Source organism: Temnothorax nylanderi, unplaced genomic scaffold (genome assembly GCF_030848795.1).
Source record: "Temnothorax nylanderi isolate EJ_2023f unplaced genomic scaffold, tnyl_v1.0 TNYL_tig0462_pilon, whole genome shotgun sequence".
NCBI lineage: Eukaryota > Metazoa > Arthropoda > Insecta > Hymenoptera > Formicidae > Temnothorax > Temnothorax nylanderi.
Window position 1 is genome coordinate 17,177 of NW_027249524.1, and position 17,824 is coordinate 35,000.

Sequence of the window (17,824 nt, forward strand, 5' to 3'; positions counted from 1 at the left end):
GTACGTGTACCAATTGATCAATCATATAACCTACCTACATTTAATATTTGTATGTAAAAACCGAGATAGATACAAAATACCTTTTTTCTATAAAATGCCAATCTCAAGCGTTAAATGATGGCTTTCTCCGCGTACGTTGAAATGCAGCTGTATGTTGAATAATGCTCTTCACACTTCAGATCGTACTTATCTAGCAACACATACAAATATATCATATAATTAATGTACTAACAAAAACGGAGATATCTAAGTACGTGTAGCAATTGATCGATCTCATAATCTACCTACATTTAATATTTGTACTGTAAAAACCAAGATAGATACAAAATACCTTTTTTAATAAAATGCCAATCTCAAGCATTAAAATGATGGCTTTCTCCGTGTACGTTGAAATGCAGCTGTATGTTAATTAATGCTCTTCACACTTAATTCAGGTCGTACTTATCTAGCGACACATACAAATATATTATAAAATATATATATATTTTATATATATAATACATATACACAAATGTTTATTTTATAAGGCCCGGTTGCACTCAGTCGCAGAACTTTAACCTTAGCTTAACTCACTCTCTATCTCTTTCTAAAGTAGGGAACACAGACTTTTGTATAACGCATAATGCATAAGCATAAGAAAATGGATTGGTCTATAATTTCTTTATGCACATGTATATGGATCAATCAATTTTCTTATGCTTATGCATTATTTGTTATGCAAAAGTCTGTGCTCCCCGCTTAACTGCTTCCCTTAGAAAACGAAGAGCGAGTTAAACTAACAATCTATATATATAAAACAAAGTCGGGTTAGTTACACCATTTATAACTCAAGAACGGCTGGACAGATTTTGTATTAAGACCATATGAAATAGGGGTAGAATTTTCCGGCTTAGCATATAGAGTGTATAGTTTTTCGTTACCGGGGCGATTTTTCGTTACCGGGGCGAACGGGAAATTTTTTGCGGTCGCTCGGTCCGACGACCGGGGGGGGGGGAGGGGGGCAAGCTAGGCCGCGAGCCAAATCCTAAATGAACTATTGAACTTAATAAATTTTTTGTATTCATTTTATTACGTTAATTAAAATCATAAATTAAGTTTAGCTAAAAGGTATCACTACATTCATTGACTGTTAGGCGGTACGAAGTTTGCCGGAGAAAGGGAGGGAGGACTCGAATCGAAATGTAAACAAAAAAATAGAGATGTATGAGATGTATAGAGAGATGTATATAAACACAGAATGTATGAGAAATTCTCGGAACATTCCATTGCCGCTGCCTGTCAGTATATAAGCTGTAAATCGCGAAAGGTTACCGGTCGATTTGTTTGTTTTGTGCGAGTGTTATTAATACTTATTGTGCGAGTTATTATTAAAAATGCCGCGACCCAGAAAGTCTAATCTTTCCCAACAAAGCCGTAATGCAATTAGGCTTCGTAACATTGCGAATCAATCCACTGAAGAAGAACGAGAAATCGCACGAGAAGAGCGCCGCGTTAGTATGGCTCGACTTCGTGCTTCTAAAGGAGCACGTGCTTCACAAGAGCAAAGAGAGGCAGCCCGTGAAACGGCTCGGTTGGCAATGAGAAATCGTCGAGCTTATCGCACAGATCAACAACGAGATAATCTTCGACGTGCAAGAAGAAATGCTTCAAGTGTTGATTTGAATCGAGCAGCGTTTCTATACGATTGCACAATTGATTACAGTTCGCATCCTTTCGTTCGCATTGGTTCAATGGACGTTGTTTGTGGGCATTGTGGCGCATTGAAGTTTGCTGGAGAAACGCCTGGATTGTGTTGCCTTAATGGCAAAGTGAAATTGCCATTATTGACTCCGCCACCTGAGCCATTGCATTCATTGCTTCGTGGCGAAACACCAGAATCACGACATTTTTTAGCGAATACTCAAAAATACAATGGCTGTTTTCAAATGACTTCATTTGGGGCAGACATTATCGTAGAACATGGATTTAATCCGACATTCAAGGTAATTTATGTTGAAGAGAGTAAATGTTCATTTTTTTTTTAAGATAAGATTTAAGACATAAAAATTTGCTCAAATGTTGTTTGTTAGGTCTCTGTATTTGTCTCTAAAATAAATAAGGCATGCTAACATTTAAAAAAAATTGTGATTATAAATCAGTAATACTAACTTCGCTTTCGACTTTATAGATTCAAGGCCAGATTCACCATCGAATTGGATCATTGCAACCTGTTGAAGATGCACAGCATAAATTCTTACAAATATACTTCATGGGCAATATGGAGGAACAACTTGATCGGCGTCAAGAGATCAATACAGAAATGAAAAGAGTAATTCTTCATGATCTGCAGTAACTACTTCATGAACATCATGCATTGGTCAGGCTGTTCAAGACTGCGTTGGAGCGCATGCCAAATGATGACTACAAAGTCGTGATCAGAGCGGATAAACGACCAGCTGGAACACACGAACGCAGATTTAATGCTCCAACAATAGATGAAGTTACAATCCTGATTGTTGGTGAAAACTTGGAAACACGCGATATTGTGCTTACACGTCGCGATACTGGGCAACTGCAACAAATATATGAAACACACCGTTCATATGACGCGTTGCAATACCCGCTGATGTTTTGGCAAGGAGACGATGGATATCACTTCAATATCAAGATGATAAATCCATTGAATGGTGAGTATTAATATCATAGTTTTCATTTCAACATGACATAAATTTTGCTCGGTTTAGTTTTGGTTTTCAAAAAAAAGAACCACTACTAATTTTTCAGGAAGTCGTAAGAGTCGACTAAGGGATTAGGGGCTGTTTGTTTGGAGAATATTGGGCAAAGGGCTGGCAACCAATCTTAAATCATTTATCTTAACCCTTTTTAAATATGCTAAAAATGACCTTCGGGGATTTAGTGATCACACGGTTCTGTTCACCCTTTCATGGAATATGGACGTAAGTTTTACTTCTAAGATACTAATTTTACTGTTTTTATTTTAGGTGAGGAAACTACCAAGAAGGTTAGCTCGATGAATTATTACGCATATCGTTTGATGATTCGTCAAAATGCTGACAACTATTTGCTGCGATTTCGTCGATTGCTTCAGCAATATTGCGTCGACATGTACGTCAAAATCGAAACGGAGCGCCTAAATTTTATTCGGTTTAATCAAGCCAAACTGCGTTCGGAGGAGTATATCCATTTACGCGATGCAATTAGCACCGAAGGAGATGCAGCTAATGTTGGTCGTTTGACTATTCTACCGGCGACGTACACAGGTAGCCCGCGTCATATGCATGAATATGCGCAAGATGCAATGACATATGTTCGTCATTACGGTCGGCCAGATCTATTCATTACCTTTACGTGTAATCCGAAATGGATAGAAATTGTTCAAATGCTGCTTCCCGGACAAACATCAAATGATCGGCACGACATCACCGCACGTGTCTTCAAGCAAAAAATCAGGTCGCTGATGAACTACATTGTTAAGCAACGCGTCTTTGGGGATACTCGATGCTGGATGTATTCAATCGAATGGCAAAAACGAGGCTTGCCGCATGCACATATTCTTATTTGGTTAGTCGAAAGAATTCGACCAGATCAAATAGATGATATCATATGTGCCGAGATTCCTGATCCTGAAACCGATCTAGACTTATATGATGTTGTAATTACGAATATGATTCATGGACCGTGTGGCGCCATCAACCCCCAATCACCGTGCATGGTCGACGGCAAGTGTTCCAAACGTTATCCACGACAGTCGACGACGGAGACCATCACTGGCAACGATGGTTATCCACTGTATCGGCGTCGATCACCCGATGATAACGGTCGAACTATCACAACGAAAGTGAAAGGAAACGATTTCGTGGACGACAACAGTTGGATTGTTCCATATTCGCCACTTCTTTCCAAAACATTCAAGACACATTGCAAGTCGATCAAATACATCTGCAAATATGTCACGAAAGGCAGCGATATGGCGGTTTTTGGCATCCAAACCTCCAATACCAACGATGAAATTACGCGTTGTCAAGTTGGTCCATATGTGAACTGCAATGAGGCGATTTGGCGTATATTCTCATTCCCTATTCACGAACGTCATCCCACTGTTGTACATTTGGCGGTGCATCTGGAGAATGGTCAACGAGTATATTTCACCGCGTCGAATGTTGCTCAACGTGCTGAAACACCTCCAGCGACAACATTGACCAGTTTCTTTGCGATTTGTCAAAGCGATCCGTTTGCACGAACGTTGCTTTACTCGGAGATGCCACGTTATTACACTTGGAACGCTTCATCGAAAAAATTTCAACGTCGGAAGCAAGGCGATGCGGTTCCTGGTCATCCGGATGTGCGTTCTACTGATGCTCTTGGTCGTATTTACACAGTTCATCCGAAGAATGATGAATGCTTCTATTTGCGGTTGTTGCTGGTGAATGTTCGTGGGCCAACATCATTTGAATCACTACGAACTGTTAATGGTATAGTGTGCCCAACATTTCGTGCTGCATGTCAAAAGCTCAATTTGCTTGAAAACGATACTCATTGGGACACGGCAATCGCTGAAGCAATTATTTCTGCATCTCCAAGTCAGATACGTATATTATTTGCTATCATCATTTCGACATGCTTCCCATCGAATCCACGTGACCTGTGGAACAAATACAAGGATAACATGTCAGAAGACATTTTACATCGAATTCGTGTCAGTTCAAGAAATCCAGATCTTGAGGCGAATGAGGAGATGCATAACCAGGCTTTGCTCTTGATCGAAGACATGTGTTACCTCATGTGCGGCAGTTTGTTAGTCAGGTTAGGAATGCCAGCGCCAGATCGTGGAATGAATGACGGATTTAATCGAGAATTGGAGCGTGAACGTGAATATGATCGACATGAATTAGACCAATCAGTTCGAACGAATGTACCCCTATTGAACTCCCAACAGAAGGAAGTCTATGATACATTAATGAAGGCAATTGATGATGAAAATGGTGGCTTATTTTTCCTGGATGCCCCCGGTGGAACTGGGAAGACATTTCTCATGTCATTGATTTTGGCCACTGTTCGTGCGAGATCCGACATTGCGGTAGCAGTTGCTTCTTCTGGAATAGCGGCCACATTGTTAGAAGGATGCCGTACGGCTCATTCAGCGTTAAAATTGCCGTTAAACCTTCAAACTATTGAACAACCGACATGTAACATTGCGAAACACTCCGCAATGGCCAAAGTTTTAGTAGCGTCTAAAATCATCATCTGGGACGAATGCACAATGGCGCATAAATACGCATTAGAAGCACTTGACCGAACATTGAAAGATCTGCGTAATGACTACAGATGTTTTGGAGGCGCAATGATTTTACTGTCTGGCGATTTCCGCCAAACACTGCCAGTCATTCCAAGATCGACTGCTGCCGATGAAATAAACGCTTGCCTCAAAGCATCAAATCTGTGGCGCTATGTGAAGAAACTTCAGCTGGCAGCAAATATGAGAGTTGCATTGCTGAACGATCCATCTGCTCAAGATTTCTCCAAACAATTGCTGACTATTGGTAATGGCCGTGTTCCTGTCGACGAATCGAGCGGATTGATTTCATTTCCTCCGAATTTTTGCAATTTTGTCTCATCGAAAGACGAGCTCATCAACAAAGTATTCCAGAACATCATTGCTAACCACAAAAATAATGAATGGTTGAGTGAGCGAGCAATTTTAGCGGCTAAGAATAAAGATGTGGATGACTTAAACTTTGTAATTCAGAATCAAATCGTTGGTACTCTGCATTCATTCAAATCTATTGATTGTGTAACAAACGAAGACGAAGCCACCAACTATCCAACTGAATTTTTAAACTCCTTGGATGTGCCTGGCTTACCACCGCACAATTTACAACTAAAGGTTGGCTCGGTAGTCATCATGCTTCGAAATCTAAACCAACCAAAACTATGCAATGGAACGCGTTTGGTGATAAGAAAACTGATGATCAATGTGATTCACGCGACGATACTCAAAGGAAAATTCAAAGGTGAGGAAGTTCTCATTCCGAGGATTCCGATGATCCCAACCGATATGCCCTTTGAGTTTAAACGAATTCAATTTCCGATTCGTCTTGCATTCACCATGACGATTAACAAATCACAAGGCCAATCCTTGAGTGTTTGTGGTCTGAATTTAGAAAATGCATGTTTTTCTCATGGTCAATTGTACGTGGCATGTTCACGTGTCGGCAAACCATCCGCTTTATTTGTTCTTGCGCCTGATAACAAAACGAAAAATATCGTATATCACAAGGTGCTTCACTGAAGAGAATCAACCCAAGTGTAACCCATGCAGCAAAATACATAGCTTCATCAAAGCAAATGTCTTGCCGACACGCCATTGAAATACTTGATTTTTGTACTTTTATTGAATTTTTTTTTCTTTATATATATTATCCTAATGAACTATTGAACTTAATAAATTTTTTGTATTCATTTTCTTACGTTAATTAAAATCATAAATTAAGTTTAGTTAAAAGGTATCACTACATTTATTGACTGTTAGGCGGTACGAAGTTTGCCGGGTCAGCTAGTAAGGTTATAAAGTTATGTGACGTTGGTGCAACCAGGACTAAGGGCCAATTTTTTCACCGTTGGATTCACCGTTATCCTTCGGTTAACCTCACTATATTCATCTTTTTCTAACTGCCCCCTTAGAAAAATATGAAGAGTGAGGTTAAGAGCCGAAGGATAGAGTTATCCGACGGTGAAGAAATTGGCCATAAGAGGCTTTAGGATAATCTACAATAACAATCAAATTCTGAACGATAACTTACTGCGTAACAAAATTTGAAGAGCACGTTCCTTTCGCTCGCATATACACTGCTCGCTCCTTAGTTTTTCTCCTGCCTCGAAACTCTACTGTCTACTTATTCTTCCTCCTCACGATTCGCAATTGTTATAAATAACGGGTGCTGCCGCATAGAAACGGGCGCTTTCCTTCGACCGCGAATCCAAAAACTTTGAGTTTGATAAAACTATATATGTGTATAAGTTTCATTAAAAACTCAACTGCGAAAGGTTTGCAAAATTATATTTTATAAAATGTTTCCGAAATAACTTAATTAAAAGTTTTCTAATTTATTGTGTGAGAAAGGTTTCAGAAACAGCTCAACTGAAAGGTTTACAAAATCATTTCATATGAAACAATTCAGAAATAACTTAATTGAAAGTTTTCAATTTATTGCGCGAGAAAGGTTTCAGAAACGGCTCAACTGAAAGGTTTACAAAATCATTTCATATGAAACGATTCAGAAATAACTTAATTGAAAGTTTTCAAATTTATTGCGTGAGAAAGGTTTCAGAAACAGCTCAACTGAAAGGTTTACAAAATCATTTCATATGAAACAATTCAGAAATAACTTAATTGAAGATTTTCAAATTTATTGCGTGAGAAAGGTTTCAGAAACAGCTCAACTGAAAGGTTTACAAAATCATTTCATATGAAACAATTCAGAAATAACTTAATTGAAAGTTTTCAAATTTATTGCGTGAGAAAGGTTTCAGAAACAGCTCAACTGAAAGATTTGTAAAATTATTTCATGTGAAACGATTTAGAGATAACTCAACTGAAAGTTTGAAAAATTATCTTCATGTGAAAGGTTTCAAAAACATTTCCATTGCAACATTTTATATGACATGTTGCAAAATTCTTTCAGAGATGTTGCACATGAAATGTGAAAGGTTGAAATGTTTTTGAAACCTTTCTGGAAACTTTCTGTAACAATCTGTGCTGTATGGGAGTATACTGATACTATTACTACTTGTTGAGGATAGACATCGAAATTCCGTTCGCGAGAGAGGAATTGTTGGGTGCCGTATCTCTCTCAACGGCCCTGATCGCAGAGGCTGAGCTCTCGATCTGAGACAACGGCCCTGCCACGAAGCGTCGCCCAATAACTCTTCGCTCCCGTTCAATTTATGCGAACTCATGCGAGTCATGCGCACGCGTTCATGTAATCCGCAACGCGGTTCGATCACGGATCGATACGATTCGTCCCCCTCTGTAACGCACACGGCGTCCCCGCCAAGCAATCCTGTACTGACAATGATTGTCTCCGCGAAAAGACAGAATTGTCACAGAACTCGAGCCGAAAGGTCGACAAACCGTTCGCCGCGACCAGCATCCTCGATCGATCGCCGCGCGAAACGGAGGTCATACGCTCCACCAGCCGTCTTCAACGGGGAAGTGGACGACCTCAGTGAGCGAGAACGTGATTCTCCTCACCGACCTGTCGAATCAAGCGCTCGTCTCCGAACGGGGCCACGCGCCGCGAGACGCCGCGAGTTCGTGCACGGGACTCTCTCAGCCTTCCGCGCAGTGAGATCACGCCTCTCACAGTGTCTATCTGTATCTCTGCTGTAATTAAATATTATACCAACAACGAAACGACTGCAATAAATTCGCCAACACTCCTCGCCGATCTGTGAAGCACGCTTCGCGCCCTTGTCAGGGCGAACTCCGGCAAACCTTCGTGTCCCGAGGCTTCCTCGGCCGAACCCAAAACAATTCTGGTCCTTCGAGCCGGATTCGGAGCCCTTCTTTCGAACACGAGGAGTCATTCCTGAATCATGGAAACGCTGCTGGAAAGCCAGTCTCTGCGGCTGCGAGCCATCGAACGCGCCTTAGAGAACTTCAAAAAGCTGGGAAAGAAGAATCTGAACGCGGCGAAAATCCGCAATCGACTCCAGGCATTGAAGGAGGACTGGGAAGAGGCTAAGGGTGGACATCGTGCTCTCCTGGCCGCCGTCCCCGTCGCCGAACGCTCTGGTCACGACTACTTCCAGAATCTGAGATTCGAGGCCACGCAGGAGACGTACCAAACCGCATCCGATTACATGGCCGAGTGCCTTGAGGAGCTGGAGCCGTACGTACCCCCGAATCAATCGTTCAGTTTCGGACAGCAGTCCCCGGGCTTTTCGTCCGCCTTTTCGCTTTCCCATCTACCGCCGATGCAACTGCCTCCGTTCGACGGCAAGTATGAGGACTGGGAGAGTTTCCGCGACAGGTTCACATCCCTCATTATCAATAATAGGGACTTATCAAATTTTACGCGAATGCATTATTTAATTTCGTGCCTCAAAGACCGCGCTCTTGACTGCGTAAAAGACATAAGAGTCACAGCCGATAACTTCGACATCGCGTGGAATACTCTAAACGCGCGTTTCGAGAACAAACGCCGCTTAATTAACGTGCATATGATCGCGTTGCTGACCTTGCCCGCAGTCACAAAAGAATCCGCGATCGAGTTACAGTCCCTATCTGACCGCATTCACACCGCTGTCGCAGCTCTCGATAAATTGAATCGTACTCCGGACGAGCTCTGGAGCGACATGTTAGTGAGTCTCGGGACGCAGAAGCTCGACGCGGTCACAAAAAAGGCATGGAATCTGAAGTACAGCGAGGACCGGAATCCTCCCTCTTACGAAGTTTTTAAGAAATTTTTGGAAAATCGAGTTCGCGCTTTGGAGGAATGGAAACTCTCCCCCTCACCATCCGATAAAGCGAAATCCGGAGCTCCGCATAAAATCAGTAGCACAAACGTATGCGCGAAAGCCGTACCGCAGTGTTCGCTATGCAAGTCTAAGCACTCGTTTAGCGTCTGTCCGCAATTCACGGGGAAAAGTCCGAGTCAACGACGTGACATCGTGCAACGGGAACGACGTTGCTTTAATTGCCTGAGCCCACATCATGCCGCCAAGGCATGCTCGAGCAAATTTCTCTGCCGTCTTTGTCAGAAACCGCATCATACGTTGCTTCATGTTGACTCCGACTTTTCCCCGAAAACCGAGGAAGTAACCCCGGCGACCGAGATGCCGAAGGCCGTCGACGCAAAAACTAGCGAAGTAAACTCACTGTTCGCGTCTTCAAAGACCACGCGTTCGTATGCTTTGCTCGCAACGGCGTGGATCACCGTAAGCTCGCCGCTCGGTAGGTCTGTTATTGTTCGCGCTCTACTCGATCAAGGTTCCGAGATGAGCTTCATAACAGAAAAACTAGCGCAGTGTCTACGACTGAAACGCGTTCGAATGCCGACCTCGGTTTCGGCTGTTGGCTGTGTACACGCCGGAACATACCAGCACGCGGCTCAAGTAAACATTTCGCCAAGAAACAAGCAGACTCCGGCCTTCTCGACGCACGCGTTAATTCTGAACTCGTTAACGGCATACGCGCCGAAGCGTATGTCGCAGGAGCATACTTTAGCTCACCTAGAAGATCTCCCATGGGCTGATCCCGACCCTATGAGCGCCGATCCCATCAGTATTATAGTCGGCGCCGATCTCTACAGCGTCCTTATAGTCGACGGGCTTCGAAAGGGGGCGGTCGGACAACCGATCGCGCAAAATTCGGTCCTAGGATGGGTGATCTCGGGGCCCATCCCCCCGTCAAAGGTGGAGTCGCATACTACTTCGGTCGCAGCACCGCCCGATCAACCGCCTGTCAGGGTGAACGCACACCACTGCCTTTCTCTGTCCCTCGATCAGGAACTTAGAAAATTCTGGGAGGTCGAGGAGATTCCGCATAAAGTGCATCTTAAACCGGAAGACGAGAAATGTGAGGAGCATTTTCGCCGCACCCACTCACGTTGTTCCGACGGCAGATACATGGTCCGCCTCCCGTTTAGGAGCGACCCTCCTATCGATATAGGTCATTCTTGAGGTATCGCCGAGCACCATCTCAAAGGTTTAGTTCGGAGATTAGCTGCTCATCCGGAGCAACAACGGGAATACGTCGAATTCTTACGCGACTACGAAACCCTCGGGCATATGATCGAGGTGCCCGTTTCAAATGAAGCGGACGAGCAACGCGTCTTCATCCCGCATCACGCGGTCATGCGAGAAAGTAGCGCCACGAGTCATCTGCGCGTCGTCTTCAACGCGTCCTGCGCCACGTCAAACGGGTTCCTCGTTGAACGACCACCTCCTGGTCGGACCTAAACTTCAACCTGACCTACCCGCTATAATATTGCGATGGCGAATATTCAAGTACGTGTACACGGCAAACATGACTAAAATGTATAGGCAAATTCGCGTCGACCCGCGAGATGTAACGTATCAACGCATCCTTTGGCAAGAAAGTCCCACTGACCCGCTTCGCGAATACATCCTTCTCACGGTAACCTATGGTACCGCGGCCGCTCCGTACTTAGCGCTTCGCGTGCTCGATCAGTTAGTGCTCGACGAAGGACAGGCATTTCCCTCAGCCGTTTTCATCCTCGAGAAGGGAAAATACATCGATGAAACTCTCTTCGGCGCGCATCGCCTCGACGACCTCCGTATCTCCCGCGATCAACTCATCGCCCTCCTACGGAAAGGTGGCTTTGAGTTAAGGAAGTGGGCCAGCAATCGTTCGGAGCTTTTGTCGGACATCGATCCCGCGAATCACGGACTCGCGTGTAACAAAATTTTGAAGACGGATGAGAGTTTGAAAGTCCTCGGTATTAGTTGGAACCCTGCGCTAGATATCTTTCAATTTCAAGCAGCTATCGACGCCCTTGTTCCGCAAACAAAGAGATCGATTCTCTCCGCGATCGCGAAACTGTTTGACCCTCTCGGCTGGGTGACTCCCGTCACGATTACCGCGAAAATTTTGATGCAACGATTGTGGCGTCTCAAGCTCGAGTGGGACGAACCGCTCCCTCATGACGTATTGCGCGAGTGGCAACCGATCTATAGTCAATTGTCCGCGCTCAACGAGCTTCACCTGCCCCGTTGGACCGGTCAAGAGTCGGACTCTGATCGTTGCGAACTGCACGGCTTCGCCGATGCGTCTAACGTCGCGTACGCCGCCTCGGTCTACCTGCGCGTACTCTCCAAATCTGGCCGTATAACTATTTCCTTGCTTATGGGAAAGTCGAAAGTCGCTCCGGTGAAAACGGTAAGTGTTCCCCGGCTGGAGCTATGCGCCGCGTTGCTACTTGCGCGCTTAATGACCTTTGTACGAGAATCGATCACGGTCGATTCCTCCGCGTGTCATTGCTGGATCGACGCAAAAATCGTGCTCGCGTGGTTAAGTCAACACCCTTCGAGATGGAAGACTTTCGTCGCGAACCGCGTCGCGGAGATTCAGTCCCGTCTCCCGGATGTGACCTGGCGTCACGTGTCGACCGCGGAAAACCCAGCAGATTGCGCCTCGCGCGGACTATTAGGACACGAGCTCGCGACTCACCCACTATGGTGGCAGGGACCGCCATGGTTGAAGTTCCCCGCGACGCGATGGCCCGAGGGTCTTCCCTCGCCTCTAACGGAAACGTTGATCGAAGAAAAGGTTGTCACCACGCATGCGGCGAGGTTCCCCACGCCGTGGGATCTAGCCTCAAAATTTTCAGATTGGGCCAAATTAATTCGTGTTACCGCGTATCTCATTCGATTCGTCTCCTGTCGCGGGCACTCGAAAAAATTCCCCGCTCTTGATTGTCACGGACGCGCCTTGTCAGCCTCCGAATGCCAACGCGCTCGTACATTCTGGCTCGGAATTATCCAAGCCGAATTATTTCCTCGCGAACTGCACGAGCTCACTCAACACCAACCCGTCAATTCAAGAAGTCATATTCTAGCTCTCAATCCCTTTGTAGATAGCGAAGGACTGATAAGAGTCGGAGGCCGCCTGAGAAACGCTCCACTCTCGTATCACGCGAAGCATCCGATCGTGCTCGCTTCCCACCCGTTAGTCACGTTAATAATTCGGCAGGCTCATCTGCGCGCCCTTCACGCAGGCCCGCAATTAACTCTCGCAACGTTGCGCCGTGACTTTTGGATTTTAAATGCTCGCAGTTCAGTTAGATCTGTTATCCATAACTGCGTGAATTGTACGCGCGAAAGAGCGGTCGTCCCGCAGCAGCTCATGGGAGATCTCCCGTCCTTGCGCGTGTCACCGCCCTCCCGCAGTTTTCTCCACTGCGGGGTCGATTACGCAGGGCCGGTGCAGGTTCGAGCCTCCGGGGGGCGCGGCATTGTCTCACGAAAAGCATATATCGCGCTCTTCGTCTGCCTCGCGACGCGCGCGGTACACCTGGAATTAGTTGGAAATTATTCCACACCCGCATTTTTGGACGCCTACTCTCGCTTTTGCTCGCGTCGAGGATTGCCGGAGTCAATGCATTCCGATAACGGAACTACCTTTGTCGGAGCCGACAAGGAATTAGCCCAGGCGTACCGAGCGGCAGTGAACGATCCCAATTTCTTAAACGCCACCGCTTCTGATAACGTGCAATGGCATTTCCTTCCCCCGTCCGCGCCGCATTTCGGCGGCCTGTGGGAAGCGGGCGTACGCAGCGTAAAATATCATCTGCGCCGAGTTCTGAAGAACCACACGTTAACGTTCGAAGAGCTCACGACTCTACTCTGCCGAATAGAAGCGTGCTTAAACTCACGCCCCCTCGCCCCGTTAAGTGATACGTTGGACGATTACGAAGTACTCACCCCCGGTCATTTCCTAATCGGGTCCGCGCTCACAGTCAATCCGGAACCCTCTTTATTAAACGTAAACGAGAACCGATTATCCCGCTGGCAAAGCGTTCGCCACATAACCGAACGTTTTTGGCGGCTGTGGCAGACGGAATATGTTAGCACCTTGCAGCAACGCGTCAAATGGCGAAGATTGAAAGCACCGGTAAAGGTCGGGCAACTCGTATTGTTACGCAATGCTACGTTGCCCCCCTGTAAGTGGGAGCTCGGTCGCGTAACCCATTGCCACGCTGGCGCAGACGGACTAATTCGTGTGGTGACCGTGAGAACACCGACGTCCGAATATAAACGTCCGATTGTAAAATTATGCCTGCTCCCGATCGACTGTGAAGCGCGCGCGGATTGACCTCTTCGGCAGAAGTGTCGTCAGTAAATATTCCACGGCGGGCGGCACGATCTATCTCTCCGCGTCTCAAAAAAAAAAAAAAAAAACTCATGTAAATAGCGTTGTATTACTTTCATAAAATTTGTGTGACGCCGTACCACGCTCAACTAGTTATAAGACATTTTATATCTTTCCGTATCGACCTACCGCCCTCCTCGGGCACACCGTGGATATTTCGAAATTTATTTCGAGGCGGGCGGTATGTTGAGGATAGACATCGAAATTCCGTTCGCGAGAGAGGAATTGTTGGGTGCCGTATCTCTCTCAACGGCCCTGATCGCAGAGGCTGAGCTCTCGATCTGAGACAACGGCCCTGCCACGAAGCGTCGCCCAATAACTCTTCGCTCCCGTTCAATTTATGCGAACTCATGCGAGTCATGCGCACGCGTTCATGTAATCCGCAACGCGGTTCGATCACGGATCGATACGATTCGTCCCCCTCTGTAACGCACACGGCGTCCCCGCCAAGCAATCCTGTACTGACAATGATTGTCTCCGCGAAAAGACAGAATTGTCACAGAACTCGAGCCGAAAGGTCGACAAACCGTTCGCCGCGACCAGCATCCTCGATCGATCGCCGCGCGAAACGGAGGTCATACGCTCCACCAGCCGTCTTCAACGGGGAAGTGGACGACCTCAGTGAGCGAGAACGTGATTCTCCTCACCGACCTGTCGAATCAAGCGCTCGTCTCCGAACGGGGCCACGCGCCGCGAGACGCCGCGAGTTCGTGCACGGGACTCTCTCAGCCTTCCGCGCAGTGAGATCACGCCTCTCACAGTGTCTATCTGTATCTCTGCTGTAATTAAATATTATACCAACAACGAAACGACTGCAATAAATTCGCCAACACTCCTCGCCGATCTGTGAAGCACGCTTCGCGCCCTTGTCAGGGCGAACTCCGGCAAACCTTCGTGTCCCGAGGCTTCCTCGGCCGAACCCGAAACACTACTATTACTATTATTAATACTATACAACTTTTTTTCTACGATGACGTTGATTGGTATACGAAAGCGAACATGTGTTTAAGAGTTTAATGCATACATATCTACGCCTGCAAGAAATTAATTTGAAGTACTTTTTAAGTATATAAGTAAGTTAGCGAGCAAAGTAAGATGAGACGGTAAGAAGTACAGAATTACAATTAAGATTTTTAGTTAACCTTCTAGCTGTTAGGATAAATATAGGAATTGTTTTGCAGAGTATGCAATTTGAAATACATCCAGGTTAATATTGTCCATATGTACGATAAATGTGAACGGTACTCCGTAACTATATTGCGTGTATAAAATAATAAGATTTTATTTTATATCTATATGACATATATCAATATTTTCAAAATAAAGCGGTATTGTATTTGTCAGGTTTCTGCTGTTATAAAATCCTATTTGCCCTGCTATTTATTGACGATTATTTAATTATAAAATCCTATTTGCCCTGCTATTTATTGACGATTATTTAATACCAATAAGTTATTGCCGCTGTCAATGTCATGTATATCATGTATAAACATATCGAAACAGAATATATTTGATCTGAGATATTTTTTGTATCTTTAATAGCTATGAAAACTTTAATGTCTACGTTAGGATTTAAAAAAATTTGGCAATTATACCGTTCAATAAAGCAAAGTTTTAGCTTTAAGAATCTGTTTTTTGAATTGCAATACGATGATTTTTAAGAGAGTTATGAGCAACCACGATAAAAATACTAAAAAATAAAAAATAATAGTAATCTTTCAAAAGTAGAGATTTCAAGCTTTTAAAACAACCTTGCTTCGAAGCGCGGATCTAGCTCGCGGCTGGGCTGGGTTCGAAGGAGGTGCGGAGGAACGGACGCGCGGTGAGGTTTGGCAAAATGAAGTGTATCGTGGCTAGCAATACGTAACAGAATTTATTCTACAATGAACGGTCGCGGTATTTACAACGGGTTGAGAACACAGTGGAACGGTCGCGGTATGTACAATGGTGCGGTGAGCGCAGGACCCAGAGTCAGGGCGCACGCGGTGTGCGCGGGAATGCACGTGTGTTGCGATCGTGACGGGCGATCGGCTTGTGGCGGGTGGCGCGAGGTAAAGCGCGGTGCGCACGGGCACGGATACGGCGACGAGATTGCTGCAATTCGGCGCGTTAGGCGGCAGGAGTATCCGGTGAGAAGCGCTCGGTGGAGGCAGAGAAGCGCTCTGCCCCCGTTCGGATAACTCCGTGTGCAGGAAAGCCGGTCGTGTACCGAGAAGCGCTCGGTGAAGATAGAGTACGCCAGAGGCTCTCTACCTTCGTTCTGACTAGCGGGTGCGTGGTGTAGGGAAGCTGGTCGTCTAACGAGAATCGCTCGGCGAAGACAGAGAGTGCCGGAGGCGCTCTACCTTCGTTTTGACTAGCGGGTGCGCGGTGGAAGAAAGCTGGTCGCCTATCGAGAATCACTCGGCGAAGACAGAGAATGCCGGAGGCGCTCTACCCTCGTTTTGACTTGCTAGAGAGATGCGGGAATTCAGGATCAGTGCGGTCGGTCGAAACGTTGATCAGGAAATCGCATTTAGCGTTAAAAACGCTCGTCTTTTATACCCGGCGCGGTGGTGTTACGCAGTGGCGGGGGTAGCGACGGCGATCGCGAGCGCCGGGATGGTGCGGCGGAACGGTCGGGAAATACGGCGTCCCGACGCCGCGATTGCGTTCGGCGGTCTTCGGTCGCGGTCGGCATCGCTCGGCGCGTCGAGGCGGTTGCCGCGGCAAGTCCGTTCGCGGGCTTCCTAACGTTACATGCTAGCGTTTAAAAGAGTGTGGGCATAACGTGCCCTGTCTTCGCCCTGCGGGTGGTCGGCCGGGCGGTCTCGGCGGGATGTTATGCCGGAACGATGCATATTTGGGGGTGCATCGTTACACTTTTTTTTAAATTTAAATTTTGTTCATTTTTAACAAAGTTACAGCTGCTTGAATTTTGCCTATTTTTAAAGATAAATTTAATGTTCTTTTAATACCTGACACATTGAAGATAATGAAAGTGCTTCCAGCATGCTCGGATTTTAGATTTCGAGTATCGTTAAATTTTCTTTTCCTGCGTTAAAAACTAAAGCTACGATTTATTTAAACATTATTGGTGCAATAACTAGGTAAAACATCAATTTAAACATACATGTGTAGTTTAGACAAAATATAAATCCAAGTCAGAATTATAAATTTCTTAAATGTACCAGCATTCAATTATACAGTAAATAATATTTATTTACAGTTACAATAGATTATACATATTAAATAAAACTTGGATTTGGTAAGTATGAAGTAAATAACAATATGTATAAGAAACGTAGCATATTTACATTGTATGTGTGTGTTCATATGTGTATGGTCAGAGGTACGAATGTATAATACTGACGGGTTATTACTGTTTAAAAATATCTTCTGCCTCATCTACCCCAATGGTAGTTAGCTGACGACATCTTTCTTCTTGTCGTCGTATCCCCGCGGCTCTGCCTCTTGGTCTTCGAACTGTAAATGTGCTCATGTAGCATGGCGTTTGATTCAAAGCTGCACTATGCGATATCGTGTTCTTCTCTATTTTGTAGGTATTGCGTGGCTATACTACCTACCAGTGGATCAGCTGTAAAATAAAATTATGTGAAATACACGTAATAATTACTAGATGTTAATTTTGTTTTTGTTAATTAAAAATATTTATTGTGATGGATACCAAAAATAAAATACGTTTAGATGTAACAATAATCTATAATGTCTATTTCTACCAATGCGGATTTTATCTCGAACTTTAATCTCGGTTTGATATACTTTTTATCTTTTTCTATATATAGTTCTTAAAACTAGAAAAGGATTTGTTAATGGATAATGTCATGTATAATTTTACGTAATATTTGTATTTAGTGCAGTAAGCAAATAATTAATATGGAATATATATATGAATATATACAACGCATATTTAATACATTTAATATATAT

The 17,824-nt window shown here is 44.9% G+C and overlaps 3 protein-coding genes across 3 annotated transcripts; all 3 read left to right on the top strand.

Annotated features, from left to right (window-relative positions):
• Positions 1-1,416: 1,416 nt before the first annotated feature.
• On the top strand, positions 1,417-6,289 carry LOC139783017 (uncharacterized). The gene is made up of 5 exons (XM_071722141.1): positions 1,417-1,574; positions 1,703-1,982; positions 2,168-2,308; positions 2,372-2,666; positions 2,982-6,289. The coding sequence occupies exons 1-5, from the start codon at positions 1,417-1,419 to the stop codon at positions 6,287-6,289; spliced, it is 4,182 nt and encodes a 1,393-aa protein (XP_071578242.1).
• A 2,306-nt stretch (positions 6,290-8,595) lies between these two features.
• On the top strand, positions 8,596-10,962 carry LOC139783018 (uncharacterized). The gene is made up of 2 exons (XM_071722142.1): positions 8,596-10,579; positions 10,685-10,962. The coding sequence occupies exons 1-2, from the start codon at positions 8,596-8,598 to the stop codon at positions 10,960-10,962; spliced, it is 2,262 nt and encodes a 753-aa protein (XP_071578243.1).
• Positions 10,963-11,029: 67 nt separating this feature from the next.
• LOC139783019 (uncharacterized) lies at positions 11,030-13,837 on the top strand. Its single transcript, XM_071722143.1, has one exon. The coding sequence runs from the start codon at positions 11,030-11,032 to the stop codon at positions 13,835-13,837; it is 2,808 nt and encodes a 935-aa protein (XP_071578244.1).
• The last annotated feature ends 3,987 nt before the right edge of the window (positions 13,838-17,824 follow it).